The 27,360-nt window shown below is 42.4% G+C and overlaps 1 protein-coding gene across 4 annotated transcripts; it reads right to left on the bottom strand.

The window, feature by feature from the left end:
• Window positions 1–88: 88 nt before the first annotated feature.
• Window positions 89–27,360, bottom strand: MIA3 (MIA SH3 domain ER export factor 3). 4 transcript variants are annotated; one of them, XM_080584319.1, is made up of 29 exons: window positions 26,664–27,352; window positions 25,970–26,103; window positions 20,775–20,861; window positions 16,872–19,809; window positions 15,607–15,891; window positions 14,306–14,391; window positions 13,522–13,653; window positions 12,312–12,333; window positions 10,151–10,239; window positions 9,922–9,999; window positions 9,723–9,833; window positions 8,847–8,918; window positions 8,169–8,273; window positions 7,276–7,398; window positions 7,045–7,168; window positions 6,143–6,198; window positions 5,971–6,061; window positions 5,693–5,831; window positions 3,949–4,050; window positions 3,802–3,862; window positions 3,647–3,682; window positions 3,488–3,555; window positions 3,097–3,194; window positions 2,850–2,981; window positions 2,600–2,668; window positions 2,396–2,472; window positions 2,174–2,245; window positions 1,378–1,534; window positions 89–993 (listed from the first exon to the last, which is right to left on the bottom strand). In XM_080584319.1, exons 1-29 carry the CDS (start codon window positions 27,289–27,291, stop codon window positions 665–667), a joined length of 6,501 nt encoding a protein of 2,166 aa, XP_080440445.1. In that variant the 5' UTR covers window positions 27,292–27,352; the 3' UTR covers window positions 89–664. The 4 variants fall into 4 exon arrangements, 3 of the variants coding, with proteins under 3 accessions (XP_080440445.1, XP_080440446.1, XP_080440447.1); XM_080584320.1 differs by having other exon boundaries at window positions 2,174–2,242; window positions 26,664–27,351; XR_013948194.1 differs by lacking the exon at window positions 2,174–2,245 and having other exon boundaries at window positions 2,600–2,662; window positions 2,843–2,981; window positions 26,664–27,360.

Raw genomic sequence — 27,360 nt, 5'->3', positions numbered from 1 at the left:
CTCCAACTTGGTCATGGCTGGTTCAGTAACATAGCATTCTCTGGTTATAATGTCCATTCTGAACAAAAAATGGCACTGAAACAAAGCCTTCACGGTTTAGCAAAAGGAATTTTGCTTTTTATTATAACCTTCCTTTGAATACAGTGTCATTTGTGCTTCTGATCTCTGACCAGACATCTATTCAAAAAAAAAAAAACAAAACTAAAACCACACCTCACAGTCCTCATGTAAACTCCTGGACTAGAATAGCTGCAGCTGAATGATGTGATGGAGAAGGCAGGTAAGATAGCATTTTACTTAAAAATTATTTCCACAGGAAATGATTTGATTTACATTTTTCATGAAATTAGTTCATTCACCAACTGGTTACAGAGGCTACATTTAATTAGAACTAGCCACACAGGTACTTCCTTTCTATTGCACGTTTAGAGTAGGTTCAAGTCCATCACAAAAAGGTTCTTGCAGCCCAAGAGGATGGATGAGTTTAAGGTGATCATAAATGCACATAAGATGTCTGCAGCAACTGGATAAAAATTAATCCTGCAAAAGCTGAAATATACCGAAATGAGACAAACGGCTTCAAATAGAAAACCATTTCCTAAAATCCTGACCGCAGGAAGTGTGCTAGAGTCCATTCCATTGAGCTGCTGACCAGAGACTGCAGTTAGGGCTTCTGCGCTGGAGGCTGTGTGTAGTCCTTTGAGCCTGCTGGTGGTGGAGGAGGGCCTGCGGGGTAGTCTCTAGGTCCTGACGGAGGCAAGTCTCTGCTAGGAGAAGGTGTATAGTCCCTTGAGCCAGGCGGGGGTAGCCGTGGGCCTTGAGGATAATCTCTCGGGCCAGGAGGACCTAGAGGTCGGAAAGAAGGGTGCCCACGTCCATATGCCCTGGGATCTGGAGGGGGTGGTAGCGGGCCAGGAGGCAGATCTCTCATTCCTAATGGGGGGCCAGGTAAGAAATCTCTTGCAGCTGGAGGTGGTAAGGGAGCACCACGAACTAGAAGGAAAGGAAAACATGAGAGGTAAATTAAAAGTTTAACATAAACTTCGAAGCTCCTGACTTGTTCCTCACTTATTGATTTGCTGGAGCAGTTCTGGGGTAGGTCATTGTCACATGCAGACCTCACAGGCCATTCGTTATATTCTCATGCCTTTTGGCTGCTCGTTTCGATTTTAGACTAAGCAGGCAAGAACACTCTGGCATTAAGGAGGCTTGGGAAAAAGAAACACAGCCACCCAAACCTTCTGAGCAAGATAGCTTGACCTCATGAAGAATGGGGAGGCTGCGTGCCACCAGGTGGCAGATTCCCAGCTCTACAGCAGTCGTCTGAGAAGCTCAGCGGGACAAGCTCAGTTTCAGCACAAGGCAATACAATTGTACCTAGGGGCACAGGAAGAGGCCGGGGCCCAAAGTGTCCACGCAGAGGAGCTGGCGGCGGTCCGTAACGAACAGGCGGTGGGGGTGGAGGTCCCATCACTGGAGAGGTCATGATGGGTGTCCCAGGGAAGGAAGGTGGGCCTTTGGGACTAACGTTAGCCTGCGTGAGATTAGGTTAAAAATCCAGTATGTTACTCACTGCATCAGAGAAACCTTCACACTGCTGAACACCACAACCACTCACCTGAAGGCCAAAAGGTGGAGAAAAAAAGAAAGAAAAAAAGACACAGCCCAAACTGCATTAACCAAGTAGAAAGTAAGGAAATACACTGCACCATCGTTGTCCCTTCACCCAGAAGGCTGCTTGCACTACCTAGGAGTGAATACTTTGCGTATCTTCTGAGATGACAAGTTTTTTGAGTACAGCTTTAGCTAAAGAGAAGATCGACCACTCTCTTTAGAAGTGTCCTTGGTTGATACCCCTTTGGTAAAGGGCCTGCCACCTTAAGTTACATGTGGAATTAAATAGTACAGGTAAGTCAGCTTCTAAAGATTATTGTAGTCACTCCAAAGTTAAGTGTTTCCCTGCAGTCCTTAACAAGAAAGGTCTGATTTCCTTAATTCCATAAAAAAAAAAAACAGTCAGCAACCATTCATCATTAGAGAAACCTTTCAAGATAGACATAAGCCCTTGGTTAGTTTTGCAGAGTATTTTGTTATTTAGCAGTTCAGAACACCAAGCCTGTTACTCTTCTCCATCAAAGCAGCGTAACACCATATTCAGCCTCTGAATACTCACTGTAGGTGGTTCAATAGATGAAGGTGAATCAGTAGTTACACAGGGGGCTTCAGACTCTTTGGGAGAGGGCTGCTTTTTTTGGTGAGGGTGGAAGGGGACAGCAAATAAGGATAGTGACAGGATACAGACAAGACAGAACATGACACAGTTAAAGAAGCAGCAAGAAGTACAGTGAATCATGTATTAGAAATGTTGCCTGAAGGTTGTTTTTTTTCAGCTTACCGCTCTGTCCATTGCTGTGGAAGGGGAGGAGGTTCTTGGCCCACTACTGATCAGGGATGCTACAGCAGGCCCAAGATCTGTAGAGAGAGCCATACATATTTTAATGATGCTTTGGGAAAAGGAATACTGGTCTTGAAGTTCCAATTCTGAAGTGAAAAAGTAAGTGAGTACGTTGCAAGTGGTTGCAGAGACCACGTAACTTACCAGGAACAGACATCCTTCCAGGGATCTCTGGTGGCCTTCGTGGAACAGAGGGGCCATCTACCACTGTACCTTAAGAGGAACACCAGAGATTCTAATCAACACATGCCTAAGCTATTTCTATTAAAATAAATAAATAAATAAACCTCTGCATTAATAAAGCAGGTGTCAATATCTCTACAATCACAATCAGACCTTCTTGGGTTTGTAGCATATAAGATACTTAGGACAGAAAGGAAGCTTCACTGCTTACCAAATTCACCTCTTGAGCCTTCCCTTCGAGGAGCAGAAAGGGGCCGACCAGGAACTTCTATCATTTGTGTGGGTGACGGATTTCCTCCACTCACAGGTGATGGGCCAAAAGAGCCATCCCTACTTAAGGGCCCTACATCAAGAAGTAAAAAAAGCGATGTACTTTCCTACAATATATCAAAGCCTTATTTTTTTTTAGAATAAAATGATTTGAAGACCAAAGTTTTGGGAGAAACGGCAGCATTTACCTCGTCGTGGTGGGACTTGGCGATCGGGTCTGCCTGGAGTTGGCTTCACAATTAATGGTCTTTGAAGCATAACAATTTTTTGGTTCACTTCTATTAATCTAAAATTAAAAAAATAAAGTTATTTTTAATTCAAGTAGCACATGTGAATTGCATTCATTAGCATGAAACAGTATCATAAGCAAACTGCATTGTAAAATGTTACAGCTTTTACCAAGAAATCTTATATTAACCATTGAAACAGTTTAATAGTTTAAAAATCAGTTAACTTGTATATACACTGCAGGTTTTACACAAACCAGCTAACTGAGCACCTTACATAGTTTGAGCTCCTCCCCTCCTAAGAAACACAGCATGTTCACAGAGCAATAAAGACAGCCTGTACTGTACTTACTTTTGCCTCAGGTTGGCTGCTTCTCTTTTTTCTTCAGCCAGAGCTCTCTCAGCAGAGCGGGCAATAAGCTGTCAGGGAAAATTTTGCCAGCTGCATTAACTGCACGAGCCTGATGCCAAATATATTTTTTTTGTATCAGAAAGGGAAGGGCATTCTTACCCAATTGTCGTGTGCTTTTTTCTCATGAGCGGCAATCTGAGAAGAAAAGAATTGTATTAGCTTTCATTTGTCCAACAACTAGTATTTCCAAGAACTCAGAGCATTAAAATGATGCAGGAAATGGTGACACAATAACCAGCAAGCAGGTAATTTACCTGGTTTTTGTATGATCTCTCTGTTTTTTGCAGTTCTTCTTCCATATCTTGAATCCTTTGCCTGTACAAAAGGAAAAGAGGTTTAAATGAGTTTTTTTCAGCAGCTGAAATAGAGGAAAACAAGAGTCTTCAGAAAAATGAAGTTACTTGTAAACTTTCACTTCCTCAATGGCCAGCACGGCTTTTTCGTCTGCAGCAGACAATTTCTGCTCCTTCTCCTGACGCTCATATTCTTCTTGAGTTAGTTTTCTACATAGGGGAAAAAACAAAAAAACAAAAACATGCAACACAAACAAACAAAAAAACCAGCAACAACACCACACAACGATGTATTCCACCTTTCTACATCTACTACAACTCAAAATCAAGGGAGATTAAAAAAGACAGAAATACCATCTTTTGAAACCAACAGACAAACTCGTTGTGTGTAAAACCTGAAAATTTACAAGTTAGAACTGGCTGGAAAGATCTGTCAGAATCTTGCAGTTGCAGAATAATTCATCTCTTCAATCCCCAAATTTACTTAACAATTCTACAAATGGTAATCCAGATTTAAAAAGGTACGAAAGAAATATGCAGAACTAACATCTAACTAAGGGAATCGAGGAAAGGTCCAGAGAAAAGGGGGAATTCAGCACCCAGGTAGCAAACACACCAACAGTCATCAAATGTGTGGAAAGAAGCTTTTTTTCCCCAGTATTCTCCACATCAATTTATTATGGGACCAATTTTCACACTATTTTTAACCTTATGGTTAGCTAAATAAATATTCTTTGATATTATTCTGGACATATTTAAGAGGCTCACAGTGTGTTCCTATCTTACAAAAGCTATCCCACAAAACTGGAACCATTAAACTAGTAGTAAGTTAACTATTGCTAATAGCCAGTTCAACATAATCCATCTCCTTAGCTACATGTGGAAACAGTTTTCCAGAAATACAGGAAGTCCTAAATTCAAATCAATACATAACAGACAGTGTAACTTCCTAAAAGTTTTGGAAGGAATATAAATCCTTCAGTCAGAGATGTCAAGAGGAAGTTTTTTTTCCTTAAAAATTGGGCTATCCTTTACCTCTCTAATATGTGTTCATTACATCTGGGTCCTGAGGTTATGAGATCAGACAGCCTCACTACCGAGGTGCTATACAGCCTAAGTTCCTTAGCTTGTTCCAACCCTGTGCTTCTCCCAGCCCACGCACTTGAACCTTAGAGCTTCCAAATTCCCTCACACTTGAACCTTAGAGCTTTCAATTGCTTCTCCATCCAATTCCATTTTTCTTACAAAATACAGCTGAAAATGTCCCTACCTAAAGTTTTCTCCACAGAACAGATTTTATTACAGACATTTTAGTAAGTAAACAAATGTGTGAATGCTAAATGAATACAGATACACATTCATTCTTCACCAGTAGTGTTTCATTCACCTCAGCTATCACCATGAACTCAAACTTAATTTAGCCCTTTGAAAAAAGCAAAAAGCTCACAAGGGTAAAATATTAAGCTGCTACATTATGAAAATTAGATTAATTTAACTAAAAATCAGAGTAAGCGAAACAAGTCTTTATCAACAGTCTTTAACTTCTACTTGACAATACAACATACCAACCACCCACAGAATTCTCAGACCAAACCATGCTTGGTCTCCCCCATTTTTTTTTTAATTTTTGTTTTTGTAGAAGACAATACTGTGTGTGGAAAGTGACGCTGTTCTTAAGTGACAGCCTTGAGAATCTGTGGGTAGGCTACTAGCTTGAACTGTACTTAAATGGCAGTCATCAGTTTTCACTCTAAGTGCAACTTGAAATCATTTGACCCTACTGAACAAAGAGCAATTGGATAGTGCTTATGATCGAATATGTTATCTCGTGAAAGAGTAATGAAAGGCTTACTTCTGGAGCGCCATTTCTTTCTGCTGGTAAAGTTCACCGAGAATCTCTACTTTCTGCTGTAGTGTTTTACATTCATTTTCCAGTCGAGCTTTGGCTGACTGCAGCGAACAGGAGTCGTGTTCTAATTTTTTTATTTGCTCTGTCAGAGAAGCAAAGGTAAGTGAAGAAGTTGAAAAGAAAGTTACAATGAGAACTATTATGCCACTTCAGTGTCCCGTTTATTTTTAAACCACAAACAGCATTTCATCCTAAGCAATTCTTTTGCTAAGCCTACCCACCTTCCAGCTCATGTCTTGCTGTTACTTCATCACTCAGTTTGGACTGCAGAAGATTTCTGTCTTCTTCAACTATGGATAACATAGTTTTTACCTGAAAAAAAGCAACAAATGTTTATCATCTTAGGCACAGCAGTAACATGGCTGCATTTATTAGATATCTCGTGCAGCATACCCTGGAGACGTCCATCATCTGCTTAATCTGAGTCTTCATCTTTTCATTCTCATTATCTAGAAGATAAAAATAAATTTGTTTTCCTTATTTTTTAACCCCAATTCCCTGGACTCTGTAGCTGTTAAAAATAATACTCCCTGCCTTTTAAGCTGGGATAGGTACAAAGAAAAAAATGGTGGGGGAGGGGGGAGGGGAACAGGACAAAACACAGTAGTAATTCAATGACCAGCACAACAAAGCCAGTAGATTTATTTCAAAAGGCATTCCAGAAGATTCCTCCTTGTTGCTCCTTCTAGCCATGACACTAATATTAATGTGAATGCAGCATCCATTACTGGACACAGTATATGAAAATCAAGAAGCGGGAATTTCCAGCCCACTTATACCGTACAGTTAGAAAAACCACGGGAAAGGGGAAGCATTCAGAATCAGAGACACAGCAAATGTTTACAATATTAAGCAAGACAAGCTTCCTAAATAGTCTTGCAAACTTCCATTCCAGTTTTTCTTATTAAAAAATGCGATTACCCAAATTAGCTATCTATCCTGAGGTAACCGTAATACTCGTATTAAAATAAGTGTAGCCTAGCAACAGAGCTGAGATTCTCAGCTTTCCCAACAGTCTTAACTGCTAACTTCATTATACATTTTATTGTTAATCTTTAGAACTCATTACACTTACAACATGCCTAAACAGTAATCTAAAAACAATGATAGGGCTTTTAACCATTTCTCCCTTCATTTAGATATTGTGTGTTGTTGACAGAAGATTAAACCTGGCAGTCTCTTAACCCACAAGCAGCTACACACGTGGATTCTCCTTGCTCCCCGTACGACATGAACATAACACCTTATATGCTTTAGCTACTGTGTGCAGCAGCCAGCAGGTAGGATCACTATACCTGGCAACTCTCCGTTGGCCAGATCGTCCCCTCTGCTCCATTCATGCCCTTCACCATCCTTCTTGGCCTCAGATGCTGGATCTATGTCAAGCTGCTTCAGCTGCATAATGCAGTTAGTTAAAACCTAGTACGGAAATCATAGGATCACTGAAGGAGAATCACTGCGTTTTGTTAAGTATTCCAAAGTACTTAACAACAAGTACTGTTTAAAGCTTGTTACAAAGAACCTACCTCAATTTCATTTTCCTTATAGGCAAGTGCTTCTTCTATGTCCTTCTGAGACTTCTGATACAGTTTAATCTGCTCACTGAGCTCAGTATGTCTCTCACTCCAACCTTCAGCTTCTTTTAGCAGCTGTATGAAACACCAAGGCAAGATGATTTTTTAATGATTATTTTTAGTAGAGGCTACATGTAACAGAAGTCTGTTTTACTACCAACTCTGGTGATAACTGATCACCACAGGTCACAGATCAGGTGTAAACTTCACAATTATCACACACATCACCAGTCTATTGGTAGAACTGGATGCTGGGAATCTTTTTGCAAATTATACTTTTAAGCGGTTTTCCAAATTTTATGTTTTCACATCTTCTACCCCAACATCAGAAACAAACTGCTCACACACTTCAGAACATGAAGAATTAATTGCAGCCCAGAGGTTAACCAAACCAGATTCTTTAAGACAGCATTTACTTCATATATGGAGAAGGAAAGCACAGAGCCACTTGCAAGTATCTGCAGAAGTACTGTCATGACATTTCAGGACTAAAGGGGCTCTTCATTTAGCTTTGCTTCAGAATTGCTTTTTGGCAATTCGTTACTCTGACATCCCAAGTAGCAATCTCCTGATCATACAGTGACACCGTATCAGCACAAGTTTTCTGTGAAGTTACTGACAAAAACCAAATCACTGGAACTGGCAAAGCCTGCATAATGGAGGTGTGGCTAACTTGCACAAAAAACCTGTGCAAGAAGCAGGAGGGATTTAAATATTAACGGTGGAAATTCTAATATGTTAAGAAAACTCAGACACAGCAAAGATACACTCAGGAAAACTAGGAATAAAGCCCTGGTATTTAAGTCAAAAGGGAAGCAGTGTTGCCTGGTCTGGTCAGAACCTACTTGTTCCTTGCTCTTTTTCAGCCTAGCATTCTCCTCCTGCACATGCTGGAGCTCTGACTTCACCTTTTCTTCATTTAATTTAGCTTCATTAAGGGCTATCTGCACCTACACGTGAAACAAACAAACAAAAAAAAAAAACGGAACAAAAAGAGTGATAAAGGTCAAAATGTAATAGAGTAAGAGCAACGTATTACCGGGAAACAGAAAAAAGGTATACATGCACAAACTGAAATCTTACCAGTTAGCATTTTCTCTTAGATACTAGGCATGAATTTTCCTGCACAGAAGTTATACCTGTGACTGTTGAAAGAATGCAGATACCTTACTGCAGCTTTTCAATACTTAAAGGGGGCTTATAAAAAGCAGATGGAGAGCAACTTTTTGCTCAGTCAGATAATGACAGGACAATGGGTAAAATAAAAGAGGGGAGATTTAGATTAGATGTTAGGGGGAAGTTCTTCACTCAGAGGGCGGTGAGGAACTGGAATAGGTTGCTCGGAGAAGCTGCGGATGCTCCATCCCTGGTGGTGTTCAAGGCCAGGTTGGATGGGGCCTTTGAGCAACCTGATCTAGTCGGAGGTGTCCCTGCCCATGGCAGAGGGGTTGGAACAAGGTGATCTTTAAGGTCCCTTCCAACCCAAACCATTCTATGGTTCTATACGACAGGTAATGCTTTACCTCTGAAAGCTCAGCAGAATGCACACTGATAGCCTCTTCAAGTTTTTCCAAGGACTTCTGGCTTTCAGAGATCTGTACAAGAAGAAGATGAGCAGTGAGTCTGTATTAGTCTAGTACACGGCTTAACCTGAGCGTGTCATTATTTTAACCTGTGCATTTTGAAAGCATAAAAGAAATTTTAAGCACCAACAAACTACCACTCAGACGAGCCATTAGACTAGCAGCAACAGCGCTGCCTTATCAGCAGGGCAAGGAATAAAAACCACACACCACTTTAGAATCACCTTTCGCCTTTGACTCTTGCCTGTGCATGACTGGGAAAGCTCCCTTTACACCTATGCTGCCTAGAACAAAAGTACCACGTGTTGCTGTCATTAGCAACAACCTTTGATCAAAACACCAAAGAACCTGTTGGAGCTTACAATAGTAAGTATTATCTCAGCAAATCAAGCTTTAAAAAGGGGAAGAAAAAAAAAAAGAGTAACACCTCTGAACACAAATTAGGGGCGGCTTAGAGATCTTCACACTTACTATCAAATTAGATGCTTCCTCTAAGCACGAGAACAGTTCTCTTACCAGCCTGAAATCTTCAGCCCACATTGTTAAGGAACTTCCTGGCTTTTGCTAGGATAGACCAGCCCGCAAGTGGAATACATCTGTTTGTGTATGAAAGTACAACTACAGAAGTTCACCAAATCTTAAAAAACAACAGAAGTCAACAGAATCTTCCCCCTGAACTTGGAATGAACCTGAAATTTCATTTCAGTTCTTTTTGAGGTGGGTCATCTCATTTTCTATACCTCTGTCCATTAATGAACAGTTTGTAGGGCATTTTAAGTTAAGGACAATTCAAGACCTTAGTGTGATTGCTCTTACTTTTTTCTGTTTCTTCTCATTCTGCTTTCTCTCTGTTTCAAGCATTGAGTGCAGACTTTTTATTTTGTCATCCAGTTTACGATTTGCTTCTTCCAGCCCTTTGACAGTGTCCTACAAAAAAAAAGTACAAGACCAACTAAAGCAAGTTATTTTATTAACACATTCGCTTTTAGTACAAAGATGATTAACTGTTCCTTACCTTAAGCCCTGCAGTTTCATCGGAGAGAATATTTTTTTGTTCTTGGGCTGCTTTCACTGATTCCTTTGCTTGCTTTATCTAAGCACAAGAACAACCAACAGAACTGAGGAAACTGTCAACGTAATATTCAGTAAGAACAGAAAATAAAAATATACTATCTGTTACACTTACTGTGCCAATAAACCAATAACAAAGTCAGGAAGCAAGAGACAAGAACCTAGAATGATACCTTTTGATCATATTCTGACATCTTGTCTAGGATTTCTGTTTTTTCTTGTAGAAGGTTTTTAATCTTTTCTGCGAGTTGCTTTTCGGTCACTAGGAAGAAAAAAGAAAGCTTACAGTAACTATACTTCACATCCTAGAGGAAAAAAATTAATCAGAGCTATCACTTTAGGGAACATTTTCAAGAAAGGAATAAAGCACAAGTCAGGACAGTTGTAAATTTCCTGGCAATCAGCCCTTTCTTTAGCAGTCAGAGCATCTCCAGCTTTCATTTAAAGCTAGGACTGAAAACAAGACCGTAAAGCATTAAATACTGATGCACAGCGTAGAGCTCTTGCATCCACTTCACAGGAGCTGGTCATTGACCACACAGCAGAGAGAAGTGAGGTGCTGGCTAAAAAAAGAGAAGGGAAGAATTGACAGTGAGGATGTTGTAGTGGTCTCACACTGCTGTTTGATACCCAAGGGAGATGCAACCACTTTCCCTAACAACTACCTCTTTCTGCTGTATAGGAACCGAACGTTTGGTCAGCAAAGGTAATAGGATGAAAGCTCTCAGCGGGAACAGAAAAGAGACCGTCAGCTAGCAGATGGCATCACAGAGCCTCACGGAGCTGCATGGCTTTCTAACAGACACCGTTTCTGGACTTCAAAAAGGGCCGTGACCTTTCATCCTAAAGATTCTAAGAACTGTTCTTTAGTCATGCATTTCCTTCTCAACCCAAACAACTCTCCAACCAACCTTTAGGATTCACTGTACATTATTACCACACTTAAATTATTTTATTGCAAATTAACGCCGATCCAATTGGCATTCTTTTTCAAGTCCTAAACCACCCCCGTATGTGAACATCCCGAGGCCCATTTGCCTCACAGCAAATACTGGAGCACAAACAACAGGAAGCACCGGTTGTTCCAACTGCATCCTACACAGTGCAATGGCAACTGCTACTCCCTCCTCTGTTACGTGAGAGCTCCTGGCCTAGATGATCCCCTGGCCCTTCCTGCTTAGGGGAGAGGAGGGCCAGCAAGCAACTGCTGAAGTACAAGATAGTTCTGAGCACTTTAAGGGGGCAGGAATCCCCACATTAACCCAATCTCCCAATTTCACTGTTGTGATAAACAGCAGGTAATAGATTTTATCTTCAGGATTCCAAATGTAATCTATCATTTAACGTATTTTTGTCACTGTTAATGTTCCTCTATTTTACATAAAGACTTTTTAATATCAACATAATCTATCCTGCTTGAAGAATATTTGTTCTTAGCTTCAGTAGCTTCTATAACACAAGAAAATATTTAGGAGAAAAAAAAAGGTTAGACGTATGTTCCTCATTCTTTCAGGAAAGGCTGCTAAGTAATTTATATAGCAGAATAGCAGTGTTATTGAAGAGGGAAAAACGTGTTTTCCAGCAAAAGAAAATCCCCTTACAGACTTAAGATGGATTTTTTTCATCTTGCCAATCTGCATGAACTGTATGAAAAGAAACTGCCGTACAACTACAACAAAAACTAGAAAGAAATGATAAATAAGTAGTATGGTTTGTGAGGAAACAAGCAGAAAGAATATATGAAGACGATTCCTTCATATTTTCATTTTGTATTCAATTACAAGTTGTAGCAGTCACCATACTTGGAATTCTACTTCCTTTCCGCTCAATACAGTTTAATTTTATATACACCAAGCTATGAACTAGCCACAGGAATATCTGCGTATTTGCATCTACATTTAGAAGGCCTCTTCAGAACTGCAAAGCAACCAGTTTCAGGCTCCCTTCAACAGGAAATGGCAAGAGGAATTAGATACTGCTTTTTGTGAGAAGCACCAAGCAAAAGCAAATTCACTGTTAGTTAGAAAACAGAACAAATTCTTCTCCACTGCCATCATACCAGTTAACCAAGGACCACATTTAAGTTGAACAAAGTGGAGCTTTTCCTTGCCTTTTCTTTAATTTGCAGGTGTGGAATGCATTGTTTCTCCTAATCAGAGCATATTCAAAATAGTCAGATTTAAGTAAGCATCACCTACCAGCCTATCTTACACCATAACCAGACTTGGCATTATCCTTGAAAGGAAGTGAAGATTAACACTGTCCACTGAAACGATATTCAACACTTTTACATGCCTAACCATCAAGGACACCAAAACGCACAGTGAAACCTACCTTGATAGATTCTACTCTTTACCTACAGAAAAAAAAAAAAAAAGAAAAAAATTAGCCATAAGGAAGTGAAAATGTCTCCCCCCCCCCCCATGGAAGCAAGTTACCACATATAGCCAGATTAAAGAAGCACACGGAAAGTACATCCATCACTGCCAACAAGAGTATTGAATAACACTACAAACAAGCTTAAGCTGTTTTCTAATAAAAGCTTCTAGGTTAATGCCCTGTCCTAGAGCCTAAGTAAATATCTGTTTACTTAGTCACTGAAAGGATACCAGTAACTGGCCATATCTCATAAAAAAAAAAAGAAAATTGAACTGTTTTGCATCAAACAACAATCATGAACCTGCAAACATAAAAAACACTTGCACCCCAGTTTGACCCACGATCCTAAAGCAATGCATGTTTGCATTACAGCTGCTCATTTCAAAACTAACACCATTAAAGAAATTCACAAGCTCTCCTTTTTACGCTGTATCAACAGTATTTTGCATTTGAAACTGACATGGCGCATTAAACATCAAAAGTCAAGCAACAAAAAAAATTACCAGTGTTGTTCCAGATAATATTTGGTTTTAATTTACTTTCATCAAGCAAAGATGAAGTATGCCACAGATTTCCAGTGCATATCATCACTGAATTGGGTAGCTATAATATAAGCTGTATACAATGAGAGCTGATGATGGTATTTTTCTTGCACAGAAAGTTATCCACGTATGAAAGAAGAGAAGAAATGCAAAGTGAGAAGCAGAGTGGGGAAGAGGATCTTCAGTGAGAATTATGATCGGGTTTTTAGGTTTTGTAGTACGGTGCTATGGACAATATGAAGGTGTGATTAACTGCTTGTTTTGGAGACAGCAACAGGCTCAAGCACATAGAAGGCTTCTCATTGCAAATATTCACTGACCCTTTCTCTCCTCGGCCCTCTAGATTTATATCACACTCCCCCACTCTGCTTTAGAAACTCCCTCTTACTAAGAAACCTTCAATTAATAGCTTAAAAGGAATGCCTTCTTAGTTTGAGGAAAATTACAAGTTACATTAGCTATGAACCCCAACATTTAGTTCATATCAGTGCTTTAACTGGAAAAGGTAAAAATGCGAGAGACTGCATATTGCTTTGACGTTGGTAATGCTGAAAGTTTAGTCACACAAAAGACCGCTCAGCCAGTTAAGTATCGGTAGGCTCATAAGCAGGAATTGTACTTACTGAAAGGCAGGTTCTCCAGAAAATTATAGCGAGTGTGGCAATTCCCACTAAGGCAGTGATAATAATAGGCTCCCATGGAAGTCCATGGAAATCAGGCCCAGGACGAATATCCTCAGGCAGGGTAGCAACCAACTAAAAACCAGTAACATTGAAAACAGTGAATACATTCTCATCAAGTACAGTGGTAAGATAAGCAGTCTGACAAACACTTTTATCCCTCTCACAGGCCCAGAGAACCATCTAGAGCTTTCCTGCAGGTTTTCTGTAAACCGAAAACTGAAAACGAAGAAAACCACAAAGCTGCTCTGCCCAGAAGCGTGAGCAGAGACACCTGACAACAACCACCTGCTGGCGAAGAACCCACGTCTACACGTATTTTGCTACGGGGCGCTAGCAGCCGTTTGCTCCGTCTCCACACATTCCCGAGGCGGACGGAGCCTCACGAAAAGGCAGCGCTGCCCTCTCCCCGAGCGGGGCGGACACCTCACACCGGGGGCACCCCCGCGGTGCCCAGCAGGCCGCCCCCCGCCCTAGTGCGCCCCGTCCCGTGGCCGAGGGGGGGCTCAGCCGAGCCCAACGGCCGTTAACGGCCTCCCAACGGCCGCCCCCCCCCCCCCGCCCCTCACCTGCAGCAGCGGCCGGGCCGCGGGGGCCGCCAGGCGCGCGGCGCCGCCCGCGGGCTCCATGGCGGCGCGAGCCAGCCCCAGGCACACGTCAGCCCGCGGCTCCCCCCGCCCCTCCCCGCCGCGTCATCGGCGCGCGCCGCGGCCGCGCGGGGACTCACCTGCAGCAGCAGGCGGCGGGCAGCGGCCGCCGCCCCGCCCAGCGCCGCCCCTGAGGCGCCGCCGCCGCCGTCGTCGCCGTCGGGGGCTGCGGGAGGGAGAGGAGCGTTAGTTACGGCGCGGGCGGCACCGCCCGGGGCCACGCGGCTCCCTGCCCTGATCTGAGGGCTGCCCCCTGCTGCCGCCGCCGTGAATTCACCCGAGGAAGCAGCCCGGTGTTACAGGGGGGTGGCTGCTACCAGCTGCCTGCCTGACACACCGCGCTTCCCCGCGTTTCCGGCGGCTCTCGCAGGAATTCCTGACAAACAGCATTCAACCACAATTAAACTCAAAGTCATCGTGAAGAAGTAGAAGATGGTCCAAAATACAACTGGACATCTGACCGCTTAACTCCCTAAGTAACCCAAGAGCCATTTAAAGTTCATTCGGTATCTCTGCATGCAACTTCAAATTTCCCCTCAGCAGTTGCTTGAAAACGCCCGGCTAAGGGTGTGGTACGGTTCCTCAGGAGCACACAAAGGCTGAGCAAGATGTGCCTGAAGTTTGTCTAAATGCTCAGCAAAGCACAATCAGAGGTGAACGCAGAAGAGCAAAGCTGAGCTTAGCACAGAGAACGGAGTCGAAGGTAATTTGATATCAAAACAGAGCTAGGGACGATGACAGTAACAGGATCCGTCCTTGGCACAAGGAGCCGTCAGCAGAGGTCAGCACATTTACTCCAGAGGGCGAAGGATTGATTTTAATTTTGGTCCCCTCAGCAGAACTGAGTCAAGCCTTTCTCCTCCTCCAACAAACCCTTTAGCCAGAAATTACTAGGTTGCTTGAGTGAGGCTATAGTCCTCCTGGAAAAGTATTTTTGGCAGGGATATAGCCCGGAGTCACACAAGTTTGAAAGAACAAGATGAGAGATCATGATTCTACAGCCTAATGGCTGGATTGCCAGTCCGCTCTGCAAGTGGAGGAACCTCAGCTTCCAGTCATTTCTGCTCTTTACCTGCTGCCACCCTGAGACACAGTATACCGGCCCTTGCATAGAGCTAGGATTATGGTGCTTACAAGAAAACATTACTTTTCTCATTTCTATAGCACGAAAAGGTAGTAGAAAAATCTCTCTACTGAGATGAGTGGCAGCTACACAATACTACCACTAGAGGGACTGTCACAGGATTAGTGAAGTCCATTAGGATTACAGCAACACAGAATGGAAACATTAGTGAAAAATCTTGCTATTTGCCTATAAGAACCATTCAGCCATGCTCTTCTAAGTGCAAAAAAACAAAACAACCAAATTCGAAAAGGTTACCTGCAGCAACATCTTCCCTGGCACTCTCTTCTGAATCACTTGACTCAAAGGAAGTATCAGCCAGTGGCAATCTTCTTTCACTATTGTATGCTTCTTTGGCTTCTCTATTATCCGAAAAGCTGGCTTCTTCAAGCTCAGGTGGAACATCAACACTTCTCTCCTCCTCCTCTTCAATAGGCTGAACTGGCCTCTTATCTTCAAGCTGCTGAAATTTTTGATAGCTCTCATCAATGGCATTTGGATTCCTAACAGCATCTGTGTCATATTCAGCCTCTTTTGCAGTATCTGTGGCAGAAAGACATGAATTTAAGCATTGAACTGATGTGCATTTCTTACTCCCAACCATCTCCAGTGAAATACTGCATTCGACAAAGCTATCTTGATGCTTTTTGACGCTTCAACTTGTGTACTGCTCAATATATTCCGTCAAGTTTCAGTGGCATCTAATTAAATGTTCATACGGAATTCGTAGAAGGTATCAACCACTGACCAGGCAGTGAGATATTTCCATCGTTTGTGATGTGACTATCAGAAATCACACACTGAACTTTTATTACTATGAATGGAGTCTTGCTAAGAGCATGCCTTACTACCTTATACATTAATTAGAAAAAACAACAGCAAGACTGTAGCAGACTCCAGCACATGTTCTTCCCCTACTAAAAGATCAGTTTGTTCAGTATTTCTACTTTCTACTCTTTTTCATGAATGTGGACCAAAATAAGACAATACAGACACCTGAGATTTTTAGGTGCATGGATTTAGTGCCTCAGTGTTGCATGAGTCACTGCATTAGGGCCTAGCTAGTTCAGAAAAAGGCTGCTCTAAGTATCCTAGAACATCCAGCACTTTAGTGTATGCGAATCCGTATTTCTTGAAAGGGGAGCTGAATGTCTCCTCCTGGCTATATTCACCCTCCAATCCCCCTTTCTTACATAGAATCTGGCCCATAGAAACAAACATAGTGAGCACAATCTCTCGCAGGATTTCCCACCCAGCACAATGGCAAAAATATGCATTAAAAAGAAACAAAATGCCAGCAGATTCTGCAGGCCTTTTTCCAATTCTGCTCCCTCACCCTCTTCTTAAAGCTTTCTAGGTTACATAGCATTGTCTGGGATAGTTTTACTTCATCTATTAACTGGTTTGGGGTTTAATGATTTATTGATTTTGTTTGATTTAGTTTTTGTTGTGCAAATGAAGAACACCAAGCTTTCATGAACTCTCCACAGAATGGCCATCATACATGCATTTTAACATCCTACCTTGAGCATTCAGCTGATCATCTTCCTGTTCGAGAAAAGATGCCAGTGGGACACTCTCACTAGCAGACGAATATTTACTTCTTAAAGAATATATTAATTCTTGAATATCATCCATCAGTGCACTCTCTTCATCATACAAATCCATCTCTTTCACCACCTCCTCTTTATTTTCTGCTACCCTGGAATCCAGAACTTTTCCTACAACATCCATGATGTTTGATTCTGAAAACTCAAGTATCTGGTCCAGCGCTTTTTCTATATCTTCATTATTATTGCTTGCCTTCCGAGCAAGTTCCATCTCCACCTTCATGTCGTAAAACATGGCTTCTATCCTAACCACATGTTGGAGCCCAAGATACTTTTGTAGACGTATTACACGCTTTTCATCAAGGAAATCTCTAATTATTGTGAGCCGCTTCACAGACTCACTGTATTCTGTTACAGTGTCATTTGTGGCTGCTGAAATGTCAGCAGGGCTGGGGAAATGTGCAGACTGCTGGTGGTCATCTCCTGTATCCTCTATATTTTGCATCCCTTTTGAGCCTCTCTGTGAAATGTCCTCTGGGAGATGGTCTTTCCTTTGGTGAAAGTCATTGCTGTCCTCCATGTCAGAAGACTTGAAATTATATTCTTCCACGGCTAATGGGTCCTCAGCTTCAGAAGACTCCTCATCGTCTTCTGCGGTATCTTCCATCTCATCCAGTTTAGCATCTTCACTCGCTGGTACATCAAACTCTTTGTTTCCAGTCTCGTGTTCATCTTGCATGTTTATTATTTTTTCAGCCTCCTCAGAAAATGAGTTTGTTTCCTCTCCTGTTTCATAAGTAGGATCTGCAGTTCCTGAAAAAGCTTCATTTGGTACTTTTAATTCAGGGTTTCTTCTTTCAACATCTAGCGTATTACCCTGTACATTTGCAACCCTTGCATGCAACAGCTTTGCACTTGCAGCATTCTCATCTTCCAGTAGTTCTTCTTCCATTTGTTTCACGTCAGCTTCATCTTCAGCATCTGCCTCTTCGGGTTGCAATTCTGGCCTTAGGTTTTTTTCTCTAGCTAAATTTGTGCCAAGATTTTTGTTTGAATCTTCACCCTCAGTATGACCAGTTCCTTGCTGGGTAAAATTTGCTCTATTAGTATTCTGTGTAGTACTTCTTGATTTTTCTTCAGGGGAACTTTTCTCAATGCTTTTTTCAAATTCTGTCATCTTGCCAAGATTTCCTGAAAGCTCTTCTTTCACATCTGCCTCTGAATACTCAGTTTCATTTTCCCATGGCATAGGTTGCTCAGCAGCTCCCCTATGGCTTGGGTCTCCCTCACCTGCAGAGGTTTCTTTCATGTTTCCCCCTTTTATTTCAGGTTCTTCTTTAAAAGAGGCGGGTTTTTGATTTTCATGATCAGCCTCCCCTCTTTGTTTTGAGTCTTCTTCACGTCTTAGAATTTCATTCTCCACAGCAGGCATTCCATGCTCCAGTTTGTCTTTTAAAAGCTTAGTATCTCCTGTGTCACTTTGAGATCCATTTTTTATCTCTTCCACTGGTTTGGCTGGAACATCAGCAGAAGACTTATACTGATCTCTTCCTTTCTCCTTCATTTTCTCCCATAACTTTTTGTGCTTTAAATCACTTTCTGAGATCTCTTCCAAGGTGTCATCCTCAAACTTTTTCTCATCTTTCTCTGTTTCAGCAAGTGGCACACCTTCTGGACTTTTGTTCACATCACCAGCAGGTAGACCTAAAGCATCTTGCTTGCTTTCAGCAAATGATTTGGTCTTCAGACCATCTCGTGGACTAGGTAAAGCATGAGGATCAGGCACAGTTGTACTTTCCAGCTCCTTAGTATGTGATGCCATTTCATCAGCCATGAGCTGCTCTTCAAACTCTTCAGTTTTGTTTGCTTTTTCTTCTGAACCTGGATCTCTTGCACCTATAGGTTCATTTCGAAGGAGCTCTTTGGAGAGATCCTCAAGTTGGGCTGCTGGTGCTTCTCTCTTGCTAATTAGCATCACCTCATCCTGTTTCTTCTTTGTTTGCTCAGATTCAAACCTGTCCACATTTATACTGTCACCTGACTTCTCGCTCTTAGTGAAGGCATCCTTAATTAGTGCATCTGAATCACGTTCTTCCTCATCATCTCTTTGGTTATTTAGCTCCATAGCACCTTCATTTTCATCAAGTTCATGATTTTTTGACTCAAGGCCATTGTTTTCATCAGTGTCTGAATCCCCTAGGGATATACTCTCTTCTTCCGCCATAAATGACAGCAAAGGGACTTCTTCAGACGGATCTGCAAAGTCTGACTCCTCTGAATCGTGAGCATTAATGCTCAAATCTTCATTAAAATCATCTTCCAATGATGTAACAAGGCGAGTCACTTCATCATCTGATACAACAGCATCAGCAGTTGAGCCAAATTTTGTTTTCAAGTTTACAGAGAGCTCTCTGTCTAAAAGTGTATAGGCATCGACTTCTTCGCTCTCTTTGTCAAGTTGACTGGTTTCACCCTGAGCAATACTAGTGTTTTTGGTATTTTCACTTTCTAGCCCTTTTAGTCTCTCATTTAGCGTTCCTTGCAAGTGCTCATGTGCAGTTTGATCTCCCTGAGAGTTTTCTTCATGACTACTGACACTGGAGTCTACCCTAGTACCTTCAGTTCCTTCTATAAGAAAACTATCTAATTCCTCTGTCATGGTGAGGGCTTCCTCGTCTCTCTCTGTGCTTAGTTCAACATTGTCTGCCTCCAAAGCATCAAGGGACTGTACTGTATCAACCTTTTCAACCTCCTCCTCCCTTTCCGTTCCTTCAGCTGGTTTTGTCCTTGGATCACTTGATTCAGATTCCCTCTCATTTGCTATTGTCTCTTTCGATGACTTCAAAAGTTCATCCACATTATAATTATCAAAATCGTCCCTTCCGCCATCAAAGCAAACAAAGTCTGTTTCCTAAAATGAAAAATAGTATGTAGTCAATTTTTATTTTTTACAGTGATGAGATCCAATCCATTTGGTTGACTGCAGAGATGCAGCAGCAAAGTAAATGTTAGATGTTATTAATCATGCAGAATCCTTCATCCTCAGAACTCTTTTTCAAAGCAGTGGAAATTTTGCCCAAGGACTCATAAAAGCCTTAATAAAAAGTTCATGGCTTAACCCCATCAAAGACCTCCTAGCAAGGAACAAAATGGAAGCCAGCAATGGACTTGATAGTATTTTAATTTACTCATCATATATATCCTGAACTAAAACCAATTCTATTGCTGAATGCTAGAGACGAGAAGAAAATGCCGCTAAGCTTCTTTGTCCAAGGCTTTATTAGCTGGTCTATCCTAAAATGACTAAGCTCTCCAAGCAGGAGCTGCCTGTCACACAGTTTCTGAAAAAGAAATTAAAAAGTTGTGCAAACCACTGAATGCAATTTCATAAGGGTCTGAAGCTGCATCCATGCAGTTCTGGAATTATAGCTATTAGTACACAAGAGCCATTTGTGTAAGGGTTAAAGGATCAATTCTAAAATCAAAGGGCCAGCATTGCAAGCTTTGTTTCTGATAGTACTTTAAACTTCTCAAGTTTGGAAACAATTCTGTATACCAAACAACTTATGTGTGAGCCAATTAGCAGAGCTTCCAGAGCTCAATCCAAACAGATTTTATTAGATCAAAAATGAATTATTCAAGAACAGAAACATCAGTGCCCACATTTTGGGCTGGTAATTACACATCCATCCACGTATGTACCTGTAACAAACATTTTGCCACCCAACATATATGTGCACATATGTAGCTGCTTACCAACAACAGATAACTAAGGATTACTGATATCTCCATTCTTTTTCTCAGCGATTTTATAGAATGCTGAGGGAGCAGTAACATTGCAATTGAAAAAATAATAAATAAAAAAGTAAAACTTACATCTGTTGGTAACTCTAGCTCCTCATTGGTATAATTATGATTTACTTCAAGTAAATCCTTTGGAAAATATCCAAAATCACTTCCAACCTGCCAGAAAATAAGTAAGCAAACAAAAAGCAGTAAAGAAGTTTCTGAAATAACATGACTTAAAATCCTAATTACAGACACTAGTCACAAACATGTCAGACTCACTTTTGAGTATTTCTAGATGGAGTTTAACACGGTACGTAGAAGAAAAAGATTAGCAATACCTTGTTTCTACAAGAGTTTTCATTGAGGTTGTATACCTACATTCCACAGTACTTTTGTGAAGTTTGTAAACTTTATCATTTGTGCTTTGAAGACTGACATAAATTATTAGAGTTGGGAGTAGAAGCCCAAGCACTCTGGCTCGCGTGTGCTTTAACTGCTATTCTGTGCTTGCATTAGTGCCATATTTGCCTTGAGTATTTTCTCAAGCAGTAAGCAGAGGAGGGCCTTTGACTAACAAGACTTACATTCGTGCACAATGTTACATGACTGTAAACAAACTTATATTGTAGCTCGAGGAAAAAAATACCTATTTCTTAAAGCAGATTTTAAGAAAATGAAAAATTGTCCCTGAGGTAATATAATAATATATTTCGAAAACTGTGTGGAAAGTATATATCCCCATCTGTAAATGCATCATTGATGTGCAGTGAGCAATATGAACAATTAGTTACAGATGGCTATTTGAAAGAGAGGCAAGACGCTACGCCAAGGCAAACAGTGGAAGACATGAATCTCCTTTATCACTCACTGGGTAAGATACACAGTAATGCTCACTTGAGAGTTCTGACAGCTGCTGTCAAGAAGCCAATATTAACAGCATGCTATCACTACACAGATTAGATAATCCAGGCAATTAGAGCCCAGTGGACACACCCAAAAAGGTACAGCATTCCTAGAGGACCAAAATATCTGGAAGAAAAACATATTATTGGTCATTTCCTGAATTTTTGTTATTGAAAGAAGAAAACAATTGCCAATTTGCTTGCTAAGCAAGCAAAGTAAGTACTGGTACATTATGGGATTTCTTTTATTAACTATTCCTCATTCTTAACCTACAATCCATAGTTGAGACCTCTGAAGATTGTTAGAGAAGAGGTTAAAAAAATCTACTACATCCCCAATCACACACACTTATTTTGTGAACACGTACTAGAGAGACAACTAATTACACTCTTAAGGAAAAGATCACATATGCAGGTTTTAATAGAGCAAACCTATTACTGGGAATTGGAATTAAACTAAACAAGTCAAATCAAAACCTTGTCCTTCTACTGGATACCACAGTTTCATTCTAAATTGACATACTTCTCTCTACCAACATGTATTCCAGTTTTAAATGATCTTTCTTGAAAACAAAAGCTGAAACTTTAAAGTAGCCTCCTTACAGACTAATATCCGTGACTACCATTATAGTTAGGCATCACAATTTGGAACTCATTTAGAATAACCCTAGCTGCTGACCATACGAGTCCTCTGCAGTGACCCAGTTTGCCACTTATGTGGTTTATGAGCAATACATGATCTGCATGCCCAAAATTTTATCTGTTTCTTTTCCTACAAGTCCAGTCTTGTAAGAGAAAAAAAAATATGCCCCACTGTGCAAATAAAGGAAACATTCCTTATTCCACACAGATATGATAGAGGAAAGGGATTATGAATGCCAAGTAAATGAGGGAGAAAAAGATGCATCCTTCAGACCACTTAAAAGACAGTTTCACTCCCTCCCCGGCTGAATTGCCCTGGGGGGACGAAACCATGTAGCTGTGTGTACAGCATTTACCCCCACCAGTGCCCACATGCGACAGCCAGCTGTGGCAGCTTCATCAAACACTGCTGGCTAAGAAGCCAGACCCTTACACCACCTACCTCCATGAGAGAACAGACACAAACATCATAGGTACTTAAAACTGCCAAAATCACTGGTTAAAGGAGAGAGTCAATTTGGTCTGCCCTTTCTGAACGCTGGCATTGTTAAGAAAACACAGAGACAATGGGAACAACTTCCCTGATCCTCTGGATCCTCCAGACATACTCTGCCTTTCTGTCTTGTCTGAAATTTACCTTTCTTCCTATTACCCCACATATAAGAACGGGGAGGAAGTGTGATCTGCAGCCAAATCCATTTCTTGTAATATGAGGCCAGAAATAATTTTCTCAACCTTGAATTAAAGTAATAAACCTCAGCCCTTTGCTGTATGATTAAATAGCAATCTTCTGCAGCAAGAATTTAAAGCTTCTTTGCTGAAATGTTTTGATAAAAAGGAGCGGTTTTAACTTGAATTACCTACGCAGTTTTGGAGCTCTGGACCCTGCTAAAGATGAAGGCAGAATGCAGGCAAACTGCCTAAGAGGAAAATCTACATTGCAAAACTTGACGTTGTAAACAATGTGAGGTGGATGCTAAAGAAGAGGCTACTTGTACAGTAGAACATGCTGCACTGGACAATGACAGTACCAGATATGCTCCACCTTCTGGGGAAAAAAAAGAAAAAAGCATTTTCTTACAACTGAAGTACTCATGAAATTCACAACATAAAATCACTATTAAATAATGTTCATAGAGTATTCCCCTAGCATTTGGCTTTGTGGTATTAATGAGGTTGAGACAGGTATGCTGAAAAACCGTATGCCAGGTCACATACGGAATATGTATTATAGCTGGGTTCCAGAAGTTTTCCATGTGCAAAATACTGAGCTCAACAGGAATTCTGCAAGCAATAAGGTATGACCCAAGTCTTGTATAAAGGCTCTGTTTTGTTATAATACAGTATGTTTACTGACACTGCAAAAATCAACAACAGCTTGAAAAGGGTGGAGTGAACTCGATAAGCAAAGAAAATAAAGCCCAAACCCAACTGGTATAGATTTTTCAGCTTTGGTGAGTCTTTTCTTAACAGATCATTTCCCTTCAGGTCAGAAACGCTATTGTAATTTTCATGGCTCCTCAAAATCAATTCCAGGATCAGAGCCTATATTTATAACTCTTTTGAAATAAGCTCCAGGTTGCAGTAGTTCAGACTTCTCATACAGACATTCTCCTAATCTCTGTCCCCATCTGAAGGTCAAAGAGTCAAAGCTGTCCCTTGAATTCGTAGTTTGTAACAGGCCCTAATAAATAATTTCCCCCAGAACTTCATCAAATGGAAGAAGCCAGTAGGGTAGACACATGGGACCAAATGACGCACAGGGGCACAAAGTCGTGGGACAAGATACCGAAAGGGCTGTAGCAGAAGGTAACATGCCTTCCACTGGAATATGTTTGAACGCAGAGCTCACCAGGTAGCTTGCTTTTAATTAGCCAGCGACAGCCAGCCCATAGCTCCAAAACTGCACACAACAGGCATGGGCTGTCTGCCTAAATCAAGCCGTCCAGCCAAATCTGGCATAGGAAGTCAAAGCCTGAGAGAGACCACAGCACTGTTTGCAAGCAGGGTCAACGGCAGGCTCACGCGTACCAGTCCCCCTACCGAACATGCGCGGACAGGCACCTCTGACCACTCTGCAGTATTTACAAACTAGCTGCAGTATTACCGTCTGCGTAAAAGCAGTCAGTAAAACCAGGGAAATGAGGAAAAAAGACCATAGCCACCGACTGAAAGGAATTAGCCTGTGATCACTGTCCTATAAGAAACAAAAAACTATGTAACACAATAAAAAAATACAACAAACAATTCGGAGTTTCACAGTTCTTTTAGACGTGCCAACTTCAGTTTTTACTTGTTAAACTCAAAGCAAAAATCCTTTTAACTTGAAGACACACCTAACTGTTGCATGAGCTTCCTATCAGTGAACACGGTTAAACTGCAAATTAACTCAGTAATTACCTTAAACATGCCGTCTGATCTTACAGCCTGTGCTACATCTTGTTAGTAAAAGATGCAAAATTGGCCCCATGCTACTAACACTCATCTCAAGAACTGGCAAGCCTGGAAACCTGTAACATCTAATTAACCAGATTATTTATGGTACAGTACATGTCAGAAGGGAATTAACAGCACCATACAATTATAAGTTCTTCTTCTTTAACCACTGCTGCAGTTTTCTGTTCTCTCCTGTATTGCTCTAATTGGATTCAGCTCCTGCTGAGAGCCTGGCTGTCCACACCCTGCTTGAACAGGTTAGAGAAAGTGATACATCCTGCTTTCCACTAAATCACTGGGCCCACAGTAAACACCCAGCTGTGGCTTTCAACCCGTCTAGACCCCTGTCACAGGCAACTGCCTTCCTTTGGCAGCAGGGCAGAGTGAGAAACGAGATTGAAATAAACACTTCAGACACACAAAGAAGGTGTGGGGGAAAGCAAGGGAAGGGGACTAAACAACCGCCACAATTTTCAAGGGAAGCCCACAAAACCATCTCTTCCTCTAAGGTTTCTCAGTTCTGCTTCTGTCTGGCAAGTAAATTGTATATAATGAAAGCCGAAAGAAGTTTTGTTTGTTTTGTTGTTTTTTAATAAATATAACTGCAAGTTCACATCTAGAGAAGGGCTTGCTACAGGGATACTCCTTTCCTATTAACGTCACTCTCTCGGATTGCCAAAAGAAAATGACGACCTAGATATAGTCGCTATTCTGCAAGCTGCTACAAGGAGTTACTGAAGCTGAAAGACACAGACAGACCTTTTAAAATACAATTTACCTTAAATCTTTTTAGTTTTATTACTTTTTCTTCCTTCAATTCTGCATGCAGCTTAGATAAAAAGGACAAGACGGCAGCTGAATATTAGGAAGAGAAATGTAATTAAAACACGTATGTGGAACAATCTAGCAAGATCACACAGAGGGCAGGATGAGACCACGTCACGGGTAAGTACAAGTGCAGGTTTAAGTCTCCCTAGATGGGATGGGAAGCTTAGCTTCTAGATAGCGCAGGGGTCACCAATTAGTGATGCGAAGTATGGTTTTCTACACAAGGGAAGCTTTCTAAAAGAAACAGTTTTTATCCCGTATTAGCATACCCATTTTCCCACAGATCTTAATATCTCAAGTTTGATGCAACTCCATCCAATTTTACATTGGTCTCAAGACAAAATGGCATTCCTTATGCTCTTTCTCTATGTTAAAAACCCCCCTCCTTCTTGTAATTTTTTTCTTTTCCTTTTGCCTTGTACAAGAAGAAAGTGCCAAGAAGAGCAAAGAGAACAAATGCTTTGCAGTACTTACACTTCCAGCCCAAAGCTCAGTTGATTTTCCTATTAGTTTGTAATATACATACACTGCTTCTCCTTTCTTAAAATTTACAAAGCGGCAGTCGGGACCTTTAAAATCCTTCATTGCCTTCCCTCGGCACATTAACACTGTAGAGAGAAGAGAAAAAGCAGAGGATTACTATTGGAAATGCAATAAAGCGGTCTTATGAGAACGCACAGAAAATAAGGCCTCCCTGCACTCACAAGGGTGAACTCTCAGGTCAGGAGAGGAGGATGTAATTGAAGGGGTAAGATGGGAGGTTAAAAAAAAATAAACTGGCTGGTCGAGTGTTTGATAAAGCACTTGAGGATTACGCCTGTGAAGCAGACTACAAAGCTAAGCGTTAACGTTAATAAACCGAGCTGAGACCCGTTTCACAGCGGGTCGCCCCCCACATTACCCAAGGCACAAGAAATACCCACGGAGAGCACTCGTGACAAGAGGCGGCGGGACCCGAGAACCCTCTCGGGAGGATGAACCTGGCGAACGCCCAGACGCGGCGCGTCCCCTCGGCGGGCACCGCTCCCCCCGCACCCACCGGGCCGGCACCGGGGGCCCGAGCCGCCCCCTCCCTCCCTCCCCGCCTCCCCCCTCGCCCCCTTTCCCTCCGCAGACCCCCGGAGGAGCGGGGCCGGGCGCGGAGGCCCGCGGGGCCGCCGCCACTCACTGCTGCACTCGGGGTCGGCGCAGCGCTTGCGCTCGGCGAAGCGGCGGCCCAGCTCGGGCCCGGCGGCGGCGCAGAGCGGCGGCGCGGGCAGGGGCAGCAGGGGCGGCAGCAGCAGCAGGGCGAGGAGCAGCCGGGGGTCCGGCGGCGGCGCTGCGGCCATGTTGGCGGTGGCCGGCGGCAGGGAGGGAGCAGACACGTCAGCAGCGCCGGCGGGAGGGCGATGTGGCGGGGGAGGGCCCGGCCCGGACCCTCCCTCCCTCATCCGCCCGCCGCGGCGGAGACGGAGCCCCGGGACCTTCCCCGCCCCTGCCGGGGGCAGCCCTCGGAGCCTCTGCGCGGTGCCGGGGTTCGAGGAGGGGCGGCCGGTAACGGCGGGCAGCCGTGAGAGACCCGAACGGCCGCCGCTGACGAGAAATCCTCGCCGGGCAAGCCTGTCAGCCCCCGGCCGGCTCCTGAGAGCCTGAGGTGACGGCTGTGGTGAAAGGAGCGCGGGCACTTCCCCGCCAGCTGTCCCAGCGAAGAAAGCGCATGCAAATAAAGTGGTGCAGGAGAAAGTGCCCAAAACATCGCACCCTGAACGGGCCCGGCCCCGGCTTTCCGTGGCTTCGGTCTCCACTTGCTGCCCCATTTTAATTGTGAATGCTTGCAAGACAAAAGTGTGCTACTTACACGTGAGCTTTCTGTTAGCTCCTCATTG

Source organism: Anser brachyrhynchus, assembly GCF_964034855.1.
Source record: "Anser brachyrhynchus genome assembly, chromosome: 3".
NCBI lineage: Eukaryota > Metazoa > Chordata > Aves > Anseriformes > Anatidae > Anser > Anser brachyrhynchus.
Note: the sequence above shows the minus strand (reverse complement) of the source record. Positions and strands in the feature narration are given on the sequence as shown.

Bases quoted from the DNA above. Each gene is read 5' to 3' on its own strand.
- MIA3 (XM_080584319.1), bottom strand. From the start codon at position 27,291: ATGGGGCAGCAAGTGGAGACCGAAGCCACGGAAAGCCGGGGCCGGGCC. The intron at 6,199-7,044 runs GTATAGTGATCC...TTTATCTTCTAG, and splicing joins GGCCAACGGAGAGTTGCCAG to ATAATGAGAATGAAAAGATG. The intron at 2,982-3,096 runs GTAAATGCTGCC...TTCTTGATGTAG, and splicing joins CCAAGTCCCACCACGACGAG to GGCCCTTAAGTAGGGATGGC.